Raw genomic sequence first — 20,747 nt, forward strand, 5'->3', positions numbered from 1 at the left:
ATTTTTTAATAGTTATTATAAAAAGCAACTAAATCATTATACATGTTAATTTGTTATTGGATGATAAGATAACAATTCTTTAATATTGTTAGTCTATTACTATTTAGTCTAATGATTTTAGAAATGCTACATATTACAAAAAAAATCGGCAAACATTATATGAGATTATGTGCATATATGTTATTGATTGAACATTAAATAAAAATAAAAATTTAAGATGGTTGAGAACATATATTATTCGTACTATATATATAATGGGAATGATAAGCTTTTTCCCTACTATTTTAAAATTTATATACAATAGAATTATTTGCACCAAATTACAATTATAAAAAGAACTATAAAAATAATTTTAAGAAAATTAAATAGGCATATTAAAAAATTACAGAAGTAATAATAGTTCTTTACAAGAAAAAGTAGCAGACAGATATTCTATAAAACGAGAAAATTACGTGTACAATAACTTTTTTTCAAACATTATATCAATAAAATAATTTCATTCAATTAATTATCCAAAGAAATATATTTATATCTTTTTTAAAATTATTATCTAAAAAAATAATGGTTTTAACAATGATTAATTATTTTGAAACTCAAACTACATAGCATCCCACATATATTCCTTTTGTTGAATTAAGTTGTTTAACTTTTCTTTCATTAGGATGGTAGTGGGTTCCACCACAACCCTGTATGTATTATGTTTATTAGAAATTATGAAATATATAAATGAAAACGAATTTATTTTGTTAAATGCAGAAAATAGATCCAACCATTCATATGAAAGACTGACTGCTAATCCCTATAAAACCTACGCAAAGCTTTTTTTTATTGTATAAAAATTATAATAATAATAAGTATGCTTATAATAATTACTATATCGTTGTTGTATTAAAATGATAATATAGTATTTTGAAATTATATACTTATTATCTATTTAAAGATTTAAGCATATTAACTTACATGGAACACTTAAACATTACAGGAAAAATTGGGTTTAGAGACCAGAATATCGGTCTCTAAATTGATAAAATCAGTCACTAAACCACTCAGAGACTGAATTAGAATCGAATTTCATTATGTAGTTAAATTCTTGGTTGCTAATTTTAAAGACTGATTTAGACACTATTTCAGAAATCAATTTAGTAATCGATTGTGTAGATACTGACTTGGTGACAGATTGTGTAGATACCAACTAAGTGACTGATTATAAAGATTGAAAAACTGGTCTCTAAATCAGTCTCTGGATAGTGATTATCCAATATCAAAATATCCTTCATTTCTTTATGTACCTACCTAATTTTTAGATTTAAAATCAACAAATATAACAAATAACAATTGATATTCTAAAATAACTAAAGGTGCTATTTTTAAATTTAATAATCCTTCAAAAACCATAATAATGTGATCTACAAAATGATTTATATAAATAGAATTCACAGTTCCACAAAATAATGTCTAATGACTAATCACATACAAAAACTAGTTAGAAGAAGCTTCATCAGGGTGTGCATGAGGATTAACTTAAGTTAGTTGGTGGTGGGGAAGGCTTTGGTTTTGAAATCATTTGCTTAATGTTGAATATGAAGGACTTACCTACTATGTAAGTTTTTCGAACTCTATGGACATGCAATCAGATATTACTTAAATTAAAGAAGGCAAAGGAATGTATTTTGACGTTGAAGAATTCAAATAGAGACAATAGGGAGGCACGCATTGCACGAAGAGGATTTGAGTTAACATGCAAACCCTAATTCTACACATGATGGTCACGTAACCCACAACATAAGTATGGGGATTGGGTAATAGTTAGAAAAGGAAAACATTAAAATATTGTCAACGTGATATTAAACGCAACAAAGGATAAATGATATTAGGCATGCAATATAGTTAGGTATCGAAAAGTGGTTCTATAGAGGAAGTTTGTTTGAGAGGTTCTCTAAATGCAAGAATATATAAGTTTTGGATGTCTTTTATCACTACTAAAATTTAATTAATTATCAAATTTGGTGATGATAAATTTGGGTGACTAAATTTTAGAAACAAATTCCTTAAAAAAATACATATATCTTGTTTCGTCTATCATTAATTTTGTTTTATTTTTGTAATAGTGTATATCTAGCAAATATAATACATGAAGGGTGGTGATTTATTCATAGCCAAACATCAAAATGACTTCCCCTACTTGGAATATATATCATGTTAAAAGTAGGAAATGGTCTCTCTAACTTTTGGTATTAGCCATGACCTTTAAGAACCCTTTGTTTGAATTGGTGCATATTCAATGACTAATTTTTAGATAAAATTAAGTAATGAAAAAGTTATTGAATGATGTATATAAATAAGTGAAACTAATAAGAATTGTGCTAAACTACATTTTATAAGGCTTGAGTTTAACTTGGCTCCCAAATTTAAGACCGAAATCTAATATATTTATTTATTTGGCATATAACATCTTTCAAGGTTTAGTTTGGCCTTTTAAAAATTTTAACTTGTTCTTATATCTAATCAAAAGATTGATCAATGATCTTTCAAAGGTTTTAAATAGACTAGGTAGGACCTATATACTTAGACCTATAGATGCAAGGTCATTATTTCATTAATTCCAAGACAGTAGAAATAATTTTTTAGTATATATATGGGCATGGAGATTAATAAAAAAGTTATACATAATTCCTCTAATCAGTTTAGTTAATTAAATTTTGGTATACAAATTGTAAGTATGAAAAATCAATCTCTTACCATATACTCTCTCTCTCTCTCTTTACAAACTAAGATTAATTAAGAATAAAATAATCTCAGAATTAAAATTATCTAGAATTGAAAAAAATTATTATATTAATAATAGTAAACAAAATATTAAATTAAATATTTAAAATATCATAAAAATATTTAAATCATAATAACAATGCTGATTAATAGATATAATATAAAATATATATACATATATTGTACTAATTATTATCATAGAATCAGATAAATAATAATTTGTACTTTCTAATGCTATATATCTTAATTATAATTTTAATCAATTTATTTAAAATATTTTATTTTATAAAATTGTGTTGTTTTTTTTCTTTACATATATATTTTAATGACTAAAATAAGATAATGCTATTATTGATATAATAATTTTTCTGCACTTCAATATATATATCATGTATTTCTAATTATAACCTATCAAACACAACTAAAACACAACAGGTCTCTTGAACTTGAAGAAATCGTTTAAATAAGTACTTATTAAAAAAGCATCAGTGTTTTCTCTATATATCGCCTTTTTTATAAATAAAAAAATAGTCAAACTCAGTTTTTTATAGATAAAAAAAGCAGCTTTTTACAGTACTAAGAAAAAAGATTTTTTTTTCTGTTTTAAATTTCAAACTCAATAAACACACTATCCAATAATTTTTAAATTCCAGTAAAAAAATAAACTTTACTTTAAAAACAATTTTAAGTTAAAAATATAAAATTTTTAATATTTTTTAACTTTTTTAAAAAAATAATTTTAACTTTTTTTCTAGGGAGACTAATTTTAAAGTAACTGATAAGATTAAAAAAAGTTTAATTTATAATTTTACCTTATTTTATAAAATTCCATTTACGAAATTAGTAACTTAAAATTATTGAAATAAGTTTTAAAAAATTATCTTACTTAACTTTTCCGTTAAACTTGTTAAAATAAATTTGAAATATTATAAAACAATTTCATAAAATCAAATAAATCCTTCGAGTCAAAATGAAACGGAAAACCAAACATAATAGTACTGCTTAAAATTAAACTTGTAAAAGAGACACCTTTCAAATTAAGAACCCATGAAGAATATATATATATATATATATATATATATATATATATATATATATATATATATATATATATATATATATATATATATATATACATACACCATCCTCTTATGCCGAAATTCCTCTAAAAAGTATATGCACCTGTCTCTCATACCGAAAACCCTCTAAATTGCATTTATACCGACCTTCAATACTTAAAATCCTTATATATTAATGCTCTTCATTTTCACTTGTCTTCTTTTTTTATGAGTATTTTCATGTGTCTTCTATTTCACCCCTTTCTGGCCGGACCTTATTAATTAGGAGGTCATCTAGAAGGCCCTTTAAGAATTTCCTCCACAAAACTCACATGATGGTTTTCACTACAAGAAAATATTATACTTAATTTTTTTTAAAAAAACAAGTGAAACAGTTTCTTAGAAGAACTTCAATGGGAGTGTTATTTTAATACTGTATTAAAACATTTTCTTAGCTCTCTTTATTATTTATATGACTCAATATATACAATAAAAATATACAACAATATAGAAAAGTTATAAAAGAGTAGGGTATTGTGAGTTCTAAAATTTTGTGAGTTTTTTAGTTGGAGAAAAAAATTAATTGAATTACTTAAAATAGAAGAAAATATAATATTATGAAGAAGTGTGAAAAATATAAAATATTGTATTAAATATAGAAACTCATGTGAATTAGTCGTTTAAATGGAAATGAGCTTAGAAATTGTTTTGATATATAGCATATTTTGCTTGTTTGTCATGCTTACGTAATAATGCTCGTAAAAGGAATTTGAAATTTGAGAAAGTGTTCGAATGGGGTTTGATACTTTGATTCCATTATCCCGTGCTTTAATATCATACATAAAATTCAATAAGACACTTTATAATCAGTTAAAGTTAATTAAAAATATAAAATCAGAAAAGAGATTTATTAAATAAAAAGTGAGATTCATAAAATTTTGTGATTTATAATATATTTCAATTATTACTACTAAACAGTGGATTCAATAGAGTAGGTGAAAAAAAGGTTATTACCAGCATTTCTAAAAAAAAAAAGAATTAAATTATCAAATAACTTTTACATTATTTTTCAAAGCTATTATTTTGAGCTTTAACTTCAAAATAACTTTTAAGAAGAAGAAAAAGTCAAACATAACCTATATATGTCAATTCTAACTTAATTGCTTTATATTAAATATTTTCTTATATAGATAGAAGATGGAGATCAAGTAACTCTTATTCATCATCTTATTTATTTATATTCTTAAATTTTAATGGTTATTTTTTATTATTAGATTTAAAAAATAATTTTTTTTAAGTTTTGCAACTTGATTCATATATATATATATATATATATATATATATATATATATATATATATATATATTCTTTTAACCACGTCTCAAACAATAGAAAGAAAGTTAGTTTCACTCCATCACTCAAAACAATAGTGATTATTTCATTTTGCTCTTCTGTATTTTATTTTAATCCATTTTTTTTATCAAATATCCAAATGTAGCCCCTGTAGAAAGACTAATGTCACATTTCCCTACGATCATACTAATCATCTCAATTTATAATAAAAATATTAAATGCAGAAGTAAATTTATTTGATATATATCTTAGAAATATTAAAAAAATATTCAATATTTTCTTCATTTAATAAGCAGAAGAATTAGTGAGAAAAAATGTGTTGAAGGATTTAAAACTATTCTAATAGAAATGATTTTGCCTAATCCTGTACCTTGCACATGATTATGATTAAGACAATTCATTAGCGTGAGGCAGTCTCGATTAAAATCCTTAATTAAGTACAGACTCCTATATATGTTATAGTAACATATATGTGTGTGTTTCCTTCTGGTTGTTTGTGGTAGGATAGAGTTAATTGAGATATCAGTATATATACTTTGCTATTTCACAATCTTGTGCCGAGGTTGCGGAGATAATACATGGCTACAATTATAAACTGGGAAAATATTTTTCATAATTCATGCGTAGTAAGATAAGAATCAGATACATGTTAATCTGGTCCCTACTGATCAGTTACTGAATTGCAGTGATCTGCATGCTGTAGTAGTGGATGTAGAAATGACCTAATAATCATTTATTGCATGTCACGCACGCAGCGGCAGACGTAGGTTCATTTGAGGAGATGTCCTTGCATTTCTCATTTTTTAAAATTTATCAAATTTGTAAATAAAATTTTATATTTTTATATTTTATTTTATTTATATTTATATAATTAAATCTTCTAATTTTATTTTTTATAATTTATACTCATTGACTTAGGATCTTGAATTTGTCATTGTACGCAGACCCATTAAATCATTCTTTCTAAGAATTAGATGGATGAGGTTTGAGGGAACAGCTAATTAATTAATGTTGTAATGCAAAACCATCCAAAAGAAATTATTTGGTTGAGCAATTTAAATAATGTTCTCTAATTGTGTGCTTCGTTTTAGGTATGCATGTCTCCCGTTCATTGACATGATCGTGTAGCCAACACATGCGAAAATCGTACTACAAAATAGAGAATTTTGGTGAAGTGAACTACTAGTTTATATCTGGTATGACACTAGCATCTAGTCCATTTTGGAAAGCACTCACCAAATGATGGTTATCTATCCTTTGTCAATTTAATGGTAGAAGTTGGAGTATATTCTTTAAACCTGCATCCAACTCATTCTTGCATGTGTCCAATTCGATCCCTTTAAATTATTTATTTCTGCAACAGAATCAATGAGGTTCACCATATATCAGAAGGTTTAATGTGGTTGGCCCTGAAGTCCAATATTGTAGCCTGATGAGCCCACATTAGAACAACCATTAATGAGAACGCAAATTGTCGCATCAAAATTTGTTCACCAATTTCTTCGTAATACATGGCTGCTCCCACATGGTAGCTTTAATATAGCTTTGTCTCCACAATTCCATGCATTAATCTAGCCATGCTTCAATTAATTTTATGCACTTTTGAGAGGGAAATCCTTAGAAGAATCTCTAGGGATGAGATATACTTCTATTTTTGCGTCTGACTTCAATAGTGTAGTTATGCATTTATATTTCAACGAACCACATTCTGGTACTCAACTTCAATGCTTTGTAATTGCAGAGCATAGCTCTTAAATATGTAAATCAAAGGGTCCACCTTGTAAATTGAGTAGGTGCTTCAACATAAATTTTAAACCTATCATTTTTTATCATTAATTTGATGTGCAGATTCAGCAGAAGGTAAACGTAACCAAAATGAGCTTCACAATTTTTTTCAGTTAAATCGTATAAATCAATCATATCATAAAGTCAGAAACTTCACATGCAGAATAGATACTAGTCGCCCACAACCAAAGAAAATTTCATAATTTGGTTTTTTGATTTGTGGATAGATACAAAAGAAATGTCATATTGAATCGTTTCTTAACAATGGCACCCCACCCCAATAGAGCATTCGATTCACTGTAAAAGCTAAAACAGTTACCAGCATTTCTATATATTTCGGTGTCTGTTTCTTTGTCAAGGAAACAACTGATTGTTAATTTCGGTGCATCTTCAAAAAGTTCATTCCGAGAAAGAAATGCTTGCATGACAGTGGTTTATTCTTGAATTGTAGTGCATCAAACAAAAAATTAATTTGCTTCCAATTGATCCGAGTGATTCTAGCTGGCCCCCCACCCACTTTAGTCCGAAGCAGCGTGCAAGTTTATATTAGAACAAAACTTAGATACAGTTATTTAAATATTTTTAGTGTTGTTCTTCAATTAAAATTAGAGTATTAAATTTGTAATTACATGTTTGGCTTATTGTTGTAAACAGAAGTTGGTAACAAAAAGAATTTTACAAAAGTATCTACACCCTTGCTTTTGAGTTCAATTTCTGTTGGACCGTTGGATTTTGTTTCAAAATTTGCACACAAGTTGAATAATAAACCAAACATGCACTGATTTTTGGGATAATAGTTTGCATTAAAGGAAACATAAATTATCAAGATAAAACTTCAATTTTGATTAAACAAGACTAGAAACTCGTACGAAATTGTATATAAATTTCCATAATTTATATTAAGTAATAGCTACACGGTAGCCGGGCAGTGCAGGGTAATTTGTGGGGACACGAAAGTGCTTTAATTTGTGCCAAGAAATTAACAGGCAACAGAAAGAGATTCTGGAGGGAGAAGCATTGAAGCAGCACCCATGATTATTACTGTGGTTCGTTTTATATCACAATATCACATGCGAGTAAAATAGGTTCCTTATTACAAGTATTAGAAAGTGACACTTCAACTAGTGTCCCTCTTGGTTAGATTGTGAAAGGTTCCACGCTCAAAAAGCTGGTCCACAATCTAGATTAATATTGTAGGCGTTGGAAATAGACTTGCCCCAAACTTGGTTTCTCTAATAAGAGTAAATGAAAGTGAGAAATGGTAGTGATGAAATTTGGAAAGTTGGGCATGGATTTGGCGAGTCTACTACTAACGACCATTTAAATTCGTATACTTTTTTTTTCCTGTTACACCCTTCTGTGGGCCTCTATTAGCACGTACTATCTTGTTTTTGAGTAAACAACTAGTACAACAAGAGCATACATTAACCTTTGCTCATTAATTGGATTGTCTACATGAATCAAATCATGTGATAATGTTTGATTATAAATCTTGTTTTATTGTTCACGATTTGACTACTTTTTTTTTCTCTTGTCTTTATTCACAATTGGTGTCGGCCTATTTTTTTTTTCTTTCTCTAACACAATCATTTGTAATTCTATCTTGTCTTATTTATCTACTTATCTATGGTAACATTCCAATTTTTGCAGCGTTGAGTTTTTCTCTGGTTTACTCGACAGCGTTCTCCTTCGTATTCGCGTTGTAACATGATATTCTGCTTTTTCTTTTCTTATATTTCTTATGGCTGAGGCAGAGGTAGTGAAAAGAGGGGGCAAAAACCATTCATTGCCGGAGAAATTTCAAGGTTCTTCACCGTTGCATGTTTATCGTTTTACCTTGGGTTTCAACTTGCAAGGACAAAAAAAGAATGATAATTCATCCTACTTTCAATTTCTTTATTAAAAACAATTACAATAGCAAAAGAAAAAAGAAAGCAAGCGGTAACTAACTATTAATAAACAGAATTTCAAAATGAATTAACGAACGAATGCATGAGAAACTCATCATATTTTTTTTATGATTGAGAAGTTGATCTATGGATATGTTCTTATCCTACCTGGAAAAAATCATATAATATCCACATTATAGGCAAATCATCAGGTGAATTCATCAGTATCTTCCAAAGATTTAAGAGGACAAATTAGTGACTCCAATCATTTTCAGTCACAAACACGTCATAGTGCATAAATGAAATCTATCAACTTGTCCTCCTTTAGAGGTTATATTTTTTTTTTTTATTCTATGCGTATCACTTATAGACAATAATCTTACTCCAAACATGGCTATACATTAAATATAGGCACTTCTTGGTGGATATTCAAATCGTGATACTAGCCCAATTTCTCAGACTCAACCCTGTTGGATTATGATTGGTATGGAGCAAAAAGCACGGCATTTCCATATTTTGGTGACCTTTATGCATGCTTAAGACTCAGAAATCTAATAAAGAAAAAAGGTTCACATAAGTTGTATAAATGGACTACTAAAAAGTACAAAAAAGACAAAACATACAACACAATGCACATTCAAGGACCAATTGAGTGATGAACAATTGAACATCATGGAGCAAAGAGGATACCGAGGGCCATTGCAATTTTTTTGCTAACTTGTCAAAGTAAAACCAATAACTTGCAATCCCCTTCTCTGGGCACTAGCAGTTCAATGTATATAAGTGCACTGATTACATTCTACTTCAAGAATCATCGATTGCTAGCATAATAATCTTGTTAAATAGGCATCTATTGGTATATCCTTGTTCCATGTCCATTCATTTTAATCTGCAAAACTGACAATATAACTAACGAATATAAGGATGCATATGATTCAGAGAAGACCAAACACTCAACATATTCTATCATCCAAGAAAAACCTCCTTTTGGGTTTTCACTTGTATTCTCAGCCTTTAGACAAAAAGATAAGCAATTTGGTTTTTCTCTCTGCGGATTAGGATGTACTAAATAGCAGGAAAACTTTCAAATCAACCTTTATTATCTTTCTTCTCCTAATGGATTACCAGATGAGAGCATAATCTGGCTATTCACAATGATTTTTTTTTCCTCTCACTACTTCCAGTCTTCCATAGTCTTGAACCTGCTACTTTTGAGAGATTGGTGTTGCTTCTCTGTCACTATATGTAGCCTTAGACTTTGTTGCTCTTGAGTGTCTTGATGAGGCAGATAGCGATTCGGAAGAGGGTGTTGCTTCTCTGTCACTATATGTAGCCTTAGACTTTGTTGCTCTTGAGTGTCTTGATGAAGCAGATACCAACTCGGAAGGGGAAGCTGACTTGGTCTTTTTCTTCTTGGATTTCTTAGGAGCATGAGAAACCCCTGCAGATGGGATGCCTTTGTAAATGTTTGATGTTGGTTGGCTTCCTGTGGACACTTCAAAATCTGTTCAAAGGGTTCAAGTAAGGAATGATTATTATACAAAAAAATAATAAATAACATCCAAACAGTAAATAAATCCATTGCACTAGGTAACCCAGCAAGATCTGATTTACATTTATATAGTTCCTACACCAGCAAGAAATTTTGAAGAATATAAAAAGATTATATGTTTATTGCTCATGATTCTCTCCTAGAATTAGCAGGAAATATAATCACAATTCACAAACAATGGAAATAAAATAAATTCTAGTATGTAACTGCATAATTGCAGTGAAATCAATAATGTACAGTGACAACAGTCAAAGGTAACATGGGTGGAAAACAAACAACTTCCGGAAAAAGAAAATCACCCTGCAGATAGAGAGGCTATTTTAAACACACAATTGTGTGGTTAAAACTAATTTCTTAGCATATGAAACTAGTACTTCCGAGTTCTGAGCATAGAATGCAGCTTTCAAACAGAGAATATCACTACATTCAGTACATTGTTTTCAGTTAAATTCTTAATTCTGAGGAATCAGATACTCCAAATGCACCAAAACCCACCCTTGAACATATTGTTTATGCAAAAACACAGTCAATACTTTCCCCTTCAAGAAAGGCATAGTAGCACAGAGTCACAGTCACTGTCACAGCTAAAATAATTTGTAATTTAAATAAAATAATATCATATATCATATTATAAAAGCACAACAGCTAAATTCTTCTTAGCTAGACCAACCAATCGCCTTCAAACATACCATGATTCCCAAAATATACAGTTTCAAAAACTACCCATCATTGAATTAATACAGTCATAGCTTTTTAACAGTTAAGATCAGGTGTATACCCAGGCATCAAAACTAAAGATCGTTTAAATTGGCTGCTGTTAGCCTGTTACAGCCTAGGAAGCACAAATACAATACAGGATAGATACAATGCAACACATAAGAAAATACAGCAAATTTTAAAAATTATAGGACAGAACACTGCTATAATATATATAATGTGAATCTAAAGTTAACATAAAATAAAATAAAAATTAAAATCGCAGTAGAGACTTCATGTTTAAAAATGAGAATAAGTCATTATAAATATAATAAAATACAAAAAAAAAAAATCTAATTATTGTGTTATTCCAACCAGTATTGGTAAAAAAAAGTTTAAAAAGTAAGAGTATAAAAATTATATAGATGCAATTAAAAGTACTTGAAGTATCCATGCAGTATTAACAAGTGTCTGTGCTTCTTAGGTTACAATTAGCTATATATTTCATATGCATGATAGCAACATATTTCTGGAGATCATATTAGAATGTCATAGTAATTAGTAATGTTGTATAATGGTGGTTCCATCTTAATCACACACCAATAAGAACAAATCTTATGATCTCCACTAATAGAACTATTCATACAGTTTTGTAGCTTTATTCAATTAGGTTGTTCAGTTCTTTTAAGGGTTTAACTCGATCACGTTGAGGAAACTTACCACATGGAAAAACTAAAGACCAACAAAACATGTTCTTATCAAGCACAGTGATATATACATATAATATTAAATACTAAATTCAATACAATCAAACCACTCCGTTTAAGAAATTCTTGTGTGGTCCACTTGAAACAGTGTTAATTGTAAAGCCAAGAGCCATTAGATTCCCCACGTTGGAGCTGAGTTTGCTCGTGACATAACAGCCAAACTCTTCCTACGGAGGCAAAGAATCTAGATAGCTTTTGGAAGCCTCACAATTTTATCTAGAAGATAATCAAGAGACACAACAATAATCAAATCCATGTACCCCTTTCTACTAGTTAACCCGTGAAGGGCCACCTATTTGTATTATTTTAAATTAAGGACACCGCACGGTTCCACATGAATACAGTATCTCAAACTCAATATTTAATGGCACCACAATTGGAAACAAAAATCAACACTTGACTCAGATGAAATTTTGTTGTATGAGGAGTTCGAAGCAAAGCATACCTTGGGAGGACCATGATGTAGTGACAGCCATAGCATTGGGGTCACTTAGTTCACCCAAGTTTCCTAGTGATGTTGAAAAATCAGGCGCTGTTTTAAAATCATTCATCTGCATAAAAAAATAGAATTTAATTTCCATGCACATGTCAGTGTAAAAAAATTTATACGGTCGAGCCAATCAGAAATTATAATAGGTGTATGACTATAGTTATTGGATGAGACTGTAAAACTCATTTGTGCCGCTAATACGTGGATTAATTTTTCTAATAATAAGAAGAAGAAAATAATAGAGAAAATGACAAAAAAGAAATTGGATCTTAGATAGTTGAAACATAAATGGAGAGGTAAAGTGCACATCAGCTCCGTACCCAACTGGGTCCAGTTCCTGAGGGGCCATCCCATCCAATGTGAGCCACATGCTTAACATCTGTCGGGTACCCAATTTCCATCTCCCGCTCCTTCACAACTGGAACAGCACCCATTTCCCAACTTAGCACCACCAACAACAAAAACCCAGAAAACCAAAATCACATTGCAAAAATAAAGGATTACCAAATATTTGGGTGATATATTTGAAACTCTTGTAGATTCCTTTTAAAGTGGTTGCCATGGTGCAGATCACAAGCCCCAACAATATGATGACAAAATGGGAACTAGAGACCGAGAATTCTTGACCTGGAAATGCTTTTGCCTGTCAGAAAATGGAGTGTTGTTAAATACAAATGCTTAATTCCATAAACAGTGAGGAGTATCAGCAAAGGTTTCATTGCATGTGATTTGGAACCTTTTTTTTTTGTTTCCTAGGAATGAAGATTGGCATCTGAATATTGAGCACAAAGAAGATGCTATTGCTCATTAATTTTAAAAAATAAAAATGAAAACTTCACACTTTCAAATGGTTTTTAGTAGAAAAATTCAAAGGGGAGAAAAAATTAAAAAAAATACAGTACCCCAAGAGGATTATGATGGAGATGCTGATAGAAATCCAACTATGTTTTCTGTGCTCCATTCACCATCATTCTGAAACTCGTGTGGAGAGTGCTGACACATGCAAAGATCAAATAGATGGAAGAAAAGATCAAATGGGTCTAAAAAAGTTGAGATTTTGATTGGAGGGAGGAGAAGGAAGGGAAAGAGAGATGCCTCTAGCCTCTAGGAGAAGAGGAATAGTAGGTGGGCATCCATGAATGAAAATTTGAAAACTAGAATGGGGAGAAAGAGAGAGAGAAAGGGTTGGTTTAAGATGAAAAAAAAATTAGGACAAAGATTCGAAAATGGAAGGCAATTTAATAATATGGTTTAATGGGATTGTTTATTTGGGAATGTCCATTATGGTATGGGTGTTTATAGTTGCCGTGCTTGGTTGATGGTTGGTGAGCCTCGATACAGTAAAGAATGGTCCTCTCAGTTTAAAATCATGAACTTGGAAGATTAATTCCTGAGTTATGGTTCTATGTTCTAACTACATGAGTAAGTTCCTTTTCTTTGTTATTTTGCTTAGCTGTAAAATATTTAATATTTTTAATATTGTGGATATTCTATCCTCTTTTTTATTTGGGGTGGGGGGGAGGGACTCTATCCTAACTCAGGAAAAATAGTGCTATGATAAATAATTAATTCATTCATAAAGCAATTAGTTGAATCAGTACAGAAAGTGATTATTTAATTGGACAAAAAAATAAGGATAGAAAGTGATTATTTAATTGGATAAATTGCTAATTAAATATTAAATTTATTTTTGTCTTTTCAAATATTGTGAATTTTGGTTGTAGTTTTTATAATAAAAAATCATTTATTTTAAGTCTTTACTTCCTCCGTACTCAAATATAAATAAAATTAACTTGTACTAATTAAAAATTTTAATTAATATTATTTAGTTTTATTAATCTTATTTTAAAATATTTTTTCTTAAAATATCTTTCATTAAAAATTCTTGTCAAATCTAAAAATGAATTATTAAAAATAGAATTTCAATAAAATATATAATATTTTTAAAATGATATTCTTAAGAAATTAGTTGACTTTTATTTATATTTTGATCTATCATACACAATTTTAATTATATTTGAGTCCGAATATATTTTAGTAAAATACATATTTTTAGTACTATAACTAATAACTAATGAGAGGCGTCCTAAAAAACTAATGAGAGGCTAAAACAACCTAACTTTTAATTAATGTAAGGATTAAAAGTGAATAAAAGTTAGACTTTCTTATTATTTATTTAGTTTTATATAAGTGTTTTTTAATGCAAGTTTTATATAAGTGTTCAAGATTATGTTTTTAAACCCACTTTTTCAAGAATCCTATGTGATAACTTGAAACAAGCGCTTCCTATCCCATTTAAAAAACTACTTTTACAATAATTATTTTAAGGCCGAAGTTAAAGTATATTTTCATCTCTCTAAAATATGTGAAATCCAAAATAAAATCATCTCATTTTTGTCCCTCTAAAATTTTAAGATATTATTATTCATTAAATGTGTTAAATCTATTAGTGAATCCGCTTAATTGACACAAATATGTTAAACAGAGATTCTGTCAAAGATATTTGTACAATAATTATAAAATGAAATATTTTTTTGGAAAGATCAATTCCAAATTTTGAATATTTTAGAAAGATTAAAAAAAAAATCTTAAACCTCATCTTAAAATCTTTGCTTTCAATAGTATATGATTAATGACTGATCAAAATGATATATTATTAATTAATGAATCGGAATTAAACCTTTTGTGCAGTTTCCTTTTTAATAAACTCAGATTTTTGCAAGATCTTAAATTATGTTGTTTCTTTTATTGGAAGAATTTTTTGATAGGTAATAAACTAATAATTACTATCATGTAATCTTTTAGGCATTAATTATATTATTTAAAGATTGGTACAATAGGCTTATTTATAATAAAAACCACAAATTATATTGTTTCTTTTATTGGAAAATTTATAGAATTGGCCGGCAAAACTTATCGCGTAATATTTTTTAGGCATCGTATTTGTCAATTTACACTCTTCAAAGATTTGTGCGAGAAATTTAGTGACACTTATTTATGATTAATAAATTAAAATTCGTTTTTTTTGCAATATAATTTTTAATAAATTAATATTTTTAATTTATCATAAAGTATGTTCTTATATACTTTTCTTGAAGAAATTTCTTTTAAACAGGCAATATTTATAGCGTAATCTTTTAGTCACCGTATTTTATCAATTAACGTGTAGAATGGACTCTTTAAAAACTGATGCAAGAAGCTTACACTTTTTTTATAATGCATTAAGTTTTGATGCAATTACCTTTTTAATAAATTATTTTTTCTACAATAATGCATTTAGTTTCAAACTTATGATTTCATGATTACTATCCAATCTTATTAAATTGAATCAATCTCATTTTTCATTAAATTGAATCAGTCTCATTTTTCATTTAATAAATTTAACATAAATATCATATGCATATTTATGCTTTATATTGGTATTTGAGATTTATGTAAAATTTATTAAAGAAAAAGTGAGACTTTAGTACATAAATTTTAAATGAAAATACTATAAAACATACTTATAACATTAAGTTTTATCATCCTTTTAAAAAAACATTAAGTTTTATCATAAAAAAACACATTGAAAATCATGTTTTTAATTATCATATGAATGAATGTCATTAATTCCTCCTGGTATCGAATTTAGTGTCCATGATAGCTAGATATATTATTTAATCAAAATTTACTCTTATATGGTGTCTGTTACCATTATTTTTGGGTGTAGTGGTATTGTGGTCGCCCTGACCATAATATTAATATTAGTGTTTTGAACTAGTGAAATTAAGTTAAAGATTTGAAATTCAAGTAGTATGTCAATCGCGTCTTGTTCATTTATTTAAATAAATCAACTTATAGTTTTAGCTCGATTTATTTTGAAAATATGAAATTTAAATTTGACTACTTTAGCTTGTTAACTGCTTAATTTTCTTTTCTTTTTACAAAATATATCTTTATGACGTACTTTTAATTTTATTAATTTATTATTCAATTATGATATATTTTTAAGCTAAAAATTAAATATAAATATTAATAAGAAGAAGAAGAAATAATAAATATTATTTTGACATAAAAAAATGGTATAATTTGTAATATATTAGTATAATAGTTTTTAAAAGGCATGTACTGTTTATGTAAAAAAAATACTTTTAAGATAATTAATATAAAAACTATTAAATTTAACATACAATAAAGGTTTGTGATGTGATATTATAAAAAAAATAACATTATTAATGTATATGTTATTTATTTTTTAGATTTAGTTATTCTAAATAGGGGTGCACTTTAAAGGCTAAAGTCTAATAATAATATTTAATTAAAAAAAATATATGGTATGGTTATATATGCACTTCTCCTTTTAGAGGAGCTAAATCATTGTTGTTAGAGTTAGCTACACTTTTTTTTCTCAAGAGATATACATATTACATTGTTATTATTACTATTATTATTTAATTGGTATAGAGTATTAAGTGATTTTATTAATGATTAATTTTTGTCTGAAATTAATTAATCATTTTTAGAAGAATCTTTCTTTTTATTTATTTATTTATTTATAAGGCTCAAATTTAATATTTTATTTAAGGAAATTGAAATCAGTATAACTTAAACCAACCATTTATTAATTATCATGTTAAAAAATATAATTGTATAATTTAGTCTATCTAACTTAACATTGTTAAAGTTTAAAGCAATTGAATCATTTTACACTGAAAAATACTGATAATAACTTAGTGCACTAAGTTAATTAGTTAGATTATTTCAGTAAACTGTTATCAAGTTTAAAAAATCAAAATAATAATAAGATCTTCCTTAATTTCATTTACTTGAAATGTTTGGATAAAAAATTTCGTGAACACTGAAGAAGAAAATAAGAAAACAAATCTATAAGCTATAGAAAATTTGTTTTTTACTTTTTATTTTTATGTTACAAAATATAATGGTGTACCATTACCATACCAGCAACAAGTCCAGAAAAGCATTCCAGTGTTGAAAAATAAGAAGGAAAAAGGTGTCAAAGAAAAGAAAATACTTCCAAAGCCGCTTATGCCTTTTTCTGAAGGTCACACTAATTATGCTGTATAATGTTGACATTTTTCTTCCATATGTCACTGTTAGTACAGTTTTCATTTAAAATCAAGGAAAAAAAGAACAAAATACCTCTCAATGTGTCTACGTAGCCACTAGCCACCTCTTGTACTCAAACTCCGTTGCTTAGTTGGCATATCTCAGAATTGTTGGAAGCACGTTGGAACGCCAGTTATTTCTTGTTAGGAGGCATAGCCCTTGTATCTTTCTTGATACCCAAACAAAATATTCTTGTGGGCCTCATACTACAAGGTATTTTCTTATTTTTGGTAAGAGACAATAGTTATTTTTTGTAACAAGTTATTTTGTTCAGATATTTTTCCTTTAATTAGTTATATATCCATTAGACTTGCTAAAATTATAGTAGAAAACTAAAGAAACGAGATTTTATAACGTAATTAATATTATTCTTGCATGTAGGCAACAAAGATCTGTACAAGGTTTTCTTATCATTGATGACTTAATTAGAGTCTGTTGATAATGAACTGTATTAATTAATTTTCTTATATTCATTGCACTTTGTTGCACATTGGGTATGGGTACACTGATTTCATAGGCAGAGGAGCCAGGTTCATTTGAGAGGTGCACGGCAGCTACTCCCCTATTTTTTTTTTTTTCAATGAAGACGTACTGAAAAAAATTATTGTTTCATCATATATATACATCGAGGAAAATGTATTTATTAGCGTTGACAAAAGTTTGTAGTCCAAAGATTTTAAAAACATGAAAACTTAGGAATGATATATATTGACTATAGCTAATTGTTGCTGATCTTGTATATATGTTCATATAAATTATATCGCTTTTTTAATAATTATTAATATCATTCATTACACCTAAGACCTGGCTCCGTCAACGTTTATGAGTGAACCTATATCGTCGTCGTCATATAATAAATCTGTAAACCAAACACAATAAATAAAATGCATTAATAATTGGTGAGAATTATCCGTTCAAAAGTTTAGAATTGTAAAATTTGTTTATATTTATATATCTCTAAAATCCTGGAGTTAGAAAAAAAAGGCACATTTGGATGAGTTGGGCAAGACTGGAACTGTAAACTTGTAGCGTTGTAGGTTGTGATGACTGGGCCTCTTGTTGGTAGAAGGTCCATTTTTCTTGCACCCAGTTTTAAATGAAAGTCCAAAGGTTCCCGCATAGAACCCATACAACCATTGGTTAGTGCTTCTCTGAGCCTCTTTTGTCTTGGAACCACTTGGCCTATATAAATAGAACCCGGAAATCACAATAACCGACAGTTTGGGATTTTTAATATACCAATCAATCATGAACTGCAATATCAATTACATAGAACAGTCAATCAAGTTTAAATTTATTTATTTTCTGTAATTCAAATTTAAGCATCTTATAGTAAATTTTATATTTTTATTTTTATTTTAAATTTAATTTAATGTTTCATTAGAAGACCATTTTATCTCCAATCTTTATCATTATAAGACCATTTTTTTCTTTTTTTCTTTCCAAATTTATCCTTGAGACCAGAAGACTTCGCCTTCTCAGTACCACCGACCTCCCCCAACCTACAAATCCCCAATGGTCACCCTCTTCAAGGATTTTCAATAAGGATTTACCTAAATAAAGGGGTTTCAATTTTCTTATTTTCTCTAATTTAATTTCCAATTTTAATTACGTGACAACATTACATTATATGACAAACATATTCTTACTTAGATTACAATTGACGTGGTGAGATGACACTTTATTTGTCACCTTATATTTTAATAGAGTTTCTCTAATAGTGGAAATTAAAAAATGTTTTGCGACTAAATAGAATAAGAAATTTTAATTTATGAAGACAAAAAAAAAACACCAAAATTATGGTGATACATCCATATCGAGATCGAAATGTAAGCACACAAAAAAAACTTATGTGGGATGAACTAATATTTAAATAAATTTTGGTGACTTAATGATATCATCTCTAAAATATTCTTTGATTTAGTTAGAGTTTTATTTTTAACAATTAACCTTTATTTTTTTGTCCTATGCAATTAAATGTTAAGGATACTTTAGAAAATGACTTAATGTTTTTATTGAGACTATCAACATGATGGTAACTAATTTTTTTAATAGGTATAAATTAATTTTTTTTCTTATATTTCAGATTGTAGGAAGTATTTTTAATAGAAAATATAAAAATGTTGAAAATGTGTGGTGAAATTTCATCTATTAAATAAGAAAATTGTCTACTTTGAAATAAGAAAAGAAATAAAATATAATATTTAAATCTCTCAAGACAAGAAAGTGTAAATGATATGCATTCCATTAATTTTAACAAATATATATATATATATTGCATGCTTCAAAGGAGAAAAATGTATATCTTAAAATAAGAGAAGAAAATTTTAACAGAAATTTTGAAAATAGAGTAAAGTATTATCTACTTGGATGTGGATTTGTCAAGAAAGAGAAGTTTATACTTTATATGTTTTATCACGAGAGGATATAACAAGTGTAATGTTGACATGAGGAGAGTGTAATTTATTTATGAGTTTAATGTTTATATGTTCAGGCAACATTAAGTAATTAGAGTTATACCAGTACCAAGTTTAATTTTGAGACAAAGTTTTATTATACTATTTATCTAGCCTTTTTTTGCTGTATTTCAGTAAATTTATTAAATAGTATTAAAGTAATAAGATAATATCCCAGAGTGAAATTAATTTATAAATAAATAATATATATACTGATATGATAATGCAATTAAAGATATTTTATTTTCACGTCTTATTATAAATAATTATATATAATAATTTTATAATAAATTATATTAATAATAATTTTCTTTTTACTAAAAATGCTTAGAAATTGTTGAAACAACACAATACTATTCAAAACAATAAGTGGTAGTGATTTAATGATTTATGTTATTTAATTAAGTTATTTAGGACTTAAAATAAGTGGTAGTGATTTAACGATTTATGTTATTTAATTAAGTTATTTAGGACTTAAAGTTTTGATCTTAGATATAAAATAGATTATATTAAAAAGAAAATATCAATTTTATTTGTGCTTATGATTCTTGACCACGGCTTTCTGACGATAAATATTTTATATTAATATTACTTCCATGATGAAAAATTTACATTAATATCATAATAATAATAATAAAAAAAAACACAAGAGTAGTGTTGGATCAAATTAACAACACAAAAGAAAATTTCAATCAAATTAACAATAATTAAGATATTTATGAGTAAACTAGAAAGAGTGTTTCAAATCGGCTTTTGATGAAGCAGCTGGGGCAAACTGATGAACATTGCTTCGTAATCATGAACCATGGATTTTGATTTGGAAACATAT

The 20,747-nt window shown here is 27.7% G+C and overlaps 1 protein-coding gene across 1 annotated transcript; it reads right to left on the bottom strand.

Moving 5' to 3' along the window:
* Nucleotides 1-9,466: 9,466 nt before the first annotated feature.
* Nucleotides 9,467-13,743, bottom strand: LOC114369648 (CRIB domain-containing protein RIC10-like). The gene is made up of 5 exons (XM_028326883.1): nt 13,259-13,743; nt 12,861-12,999; nt 12,677-12,774; nt 12,312-12,417; nt 9,467-10,355 (listed from the first exon to the last, which is right to left on the bottom strand). The coding sequence occupies exons 2-5, from the start codon at nt 12,916-12,918 to the stop codon at nt 10,057-10,059; spliced, it is 561 nt and encodes a 186-aa protein (XP_028182684.1). The 5' UTR covers nt 12,919-12,999; nt 13,259-13,743; the 3' UTR covers nt 9,467-10,056.
* Between the last annotated feature and the right edge of the window lie 7,004 nt (nt 13,744-20,747).

This window comes from Glycine soja, chromosome 10 (assembly GCF_004193775.1).
Source record: "Glycine soja cultivar W05 chromosome 10, ASM419377v2, whole genome shotgun sequence".
Lineage (NCBI taxonomy): Eukaryota > Viridiplantae > Streptophyta > Magnoliopsida > Fabales > Fabaceae > Glycine > Glycine soja.

Excerpts from the sequence above, each read along its gene's own strand:
- LOC114369648 (XM_028326883.1), bottom strand. The coding sequence starts at position 12,918 with ATGGCAACCACTTTAAAAGGAATCTACAAGAGTTTCAAATATATCACC. Across the intron at positions 12,775-12,860 it reads ATATATCACCCAAATATTTG|TTGTGAAGGAGCGGGAGATG; the intron begins GTAATCCTTTAT and ends GTGCTGTTCCAG. Across the intron at positions 10,356-12,311 it reads TACATCATGGTCCTCCCAAG|ATTTTGAAGTGTCCACAGGA; the intron begins GTATGCTTTGCT and ends CCCTTTGAACAG.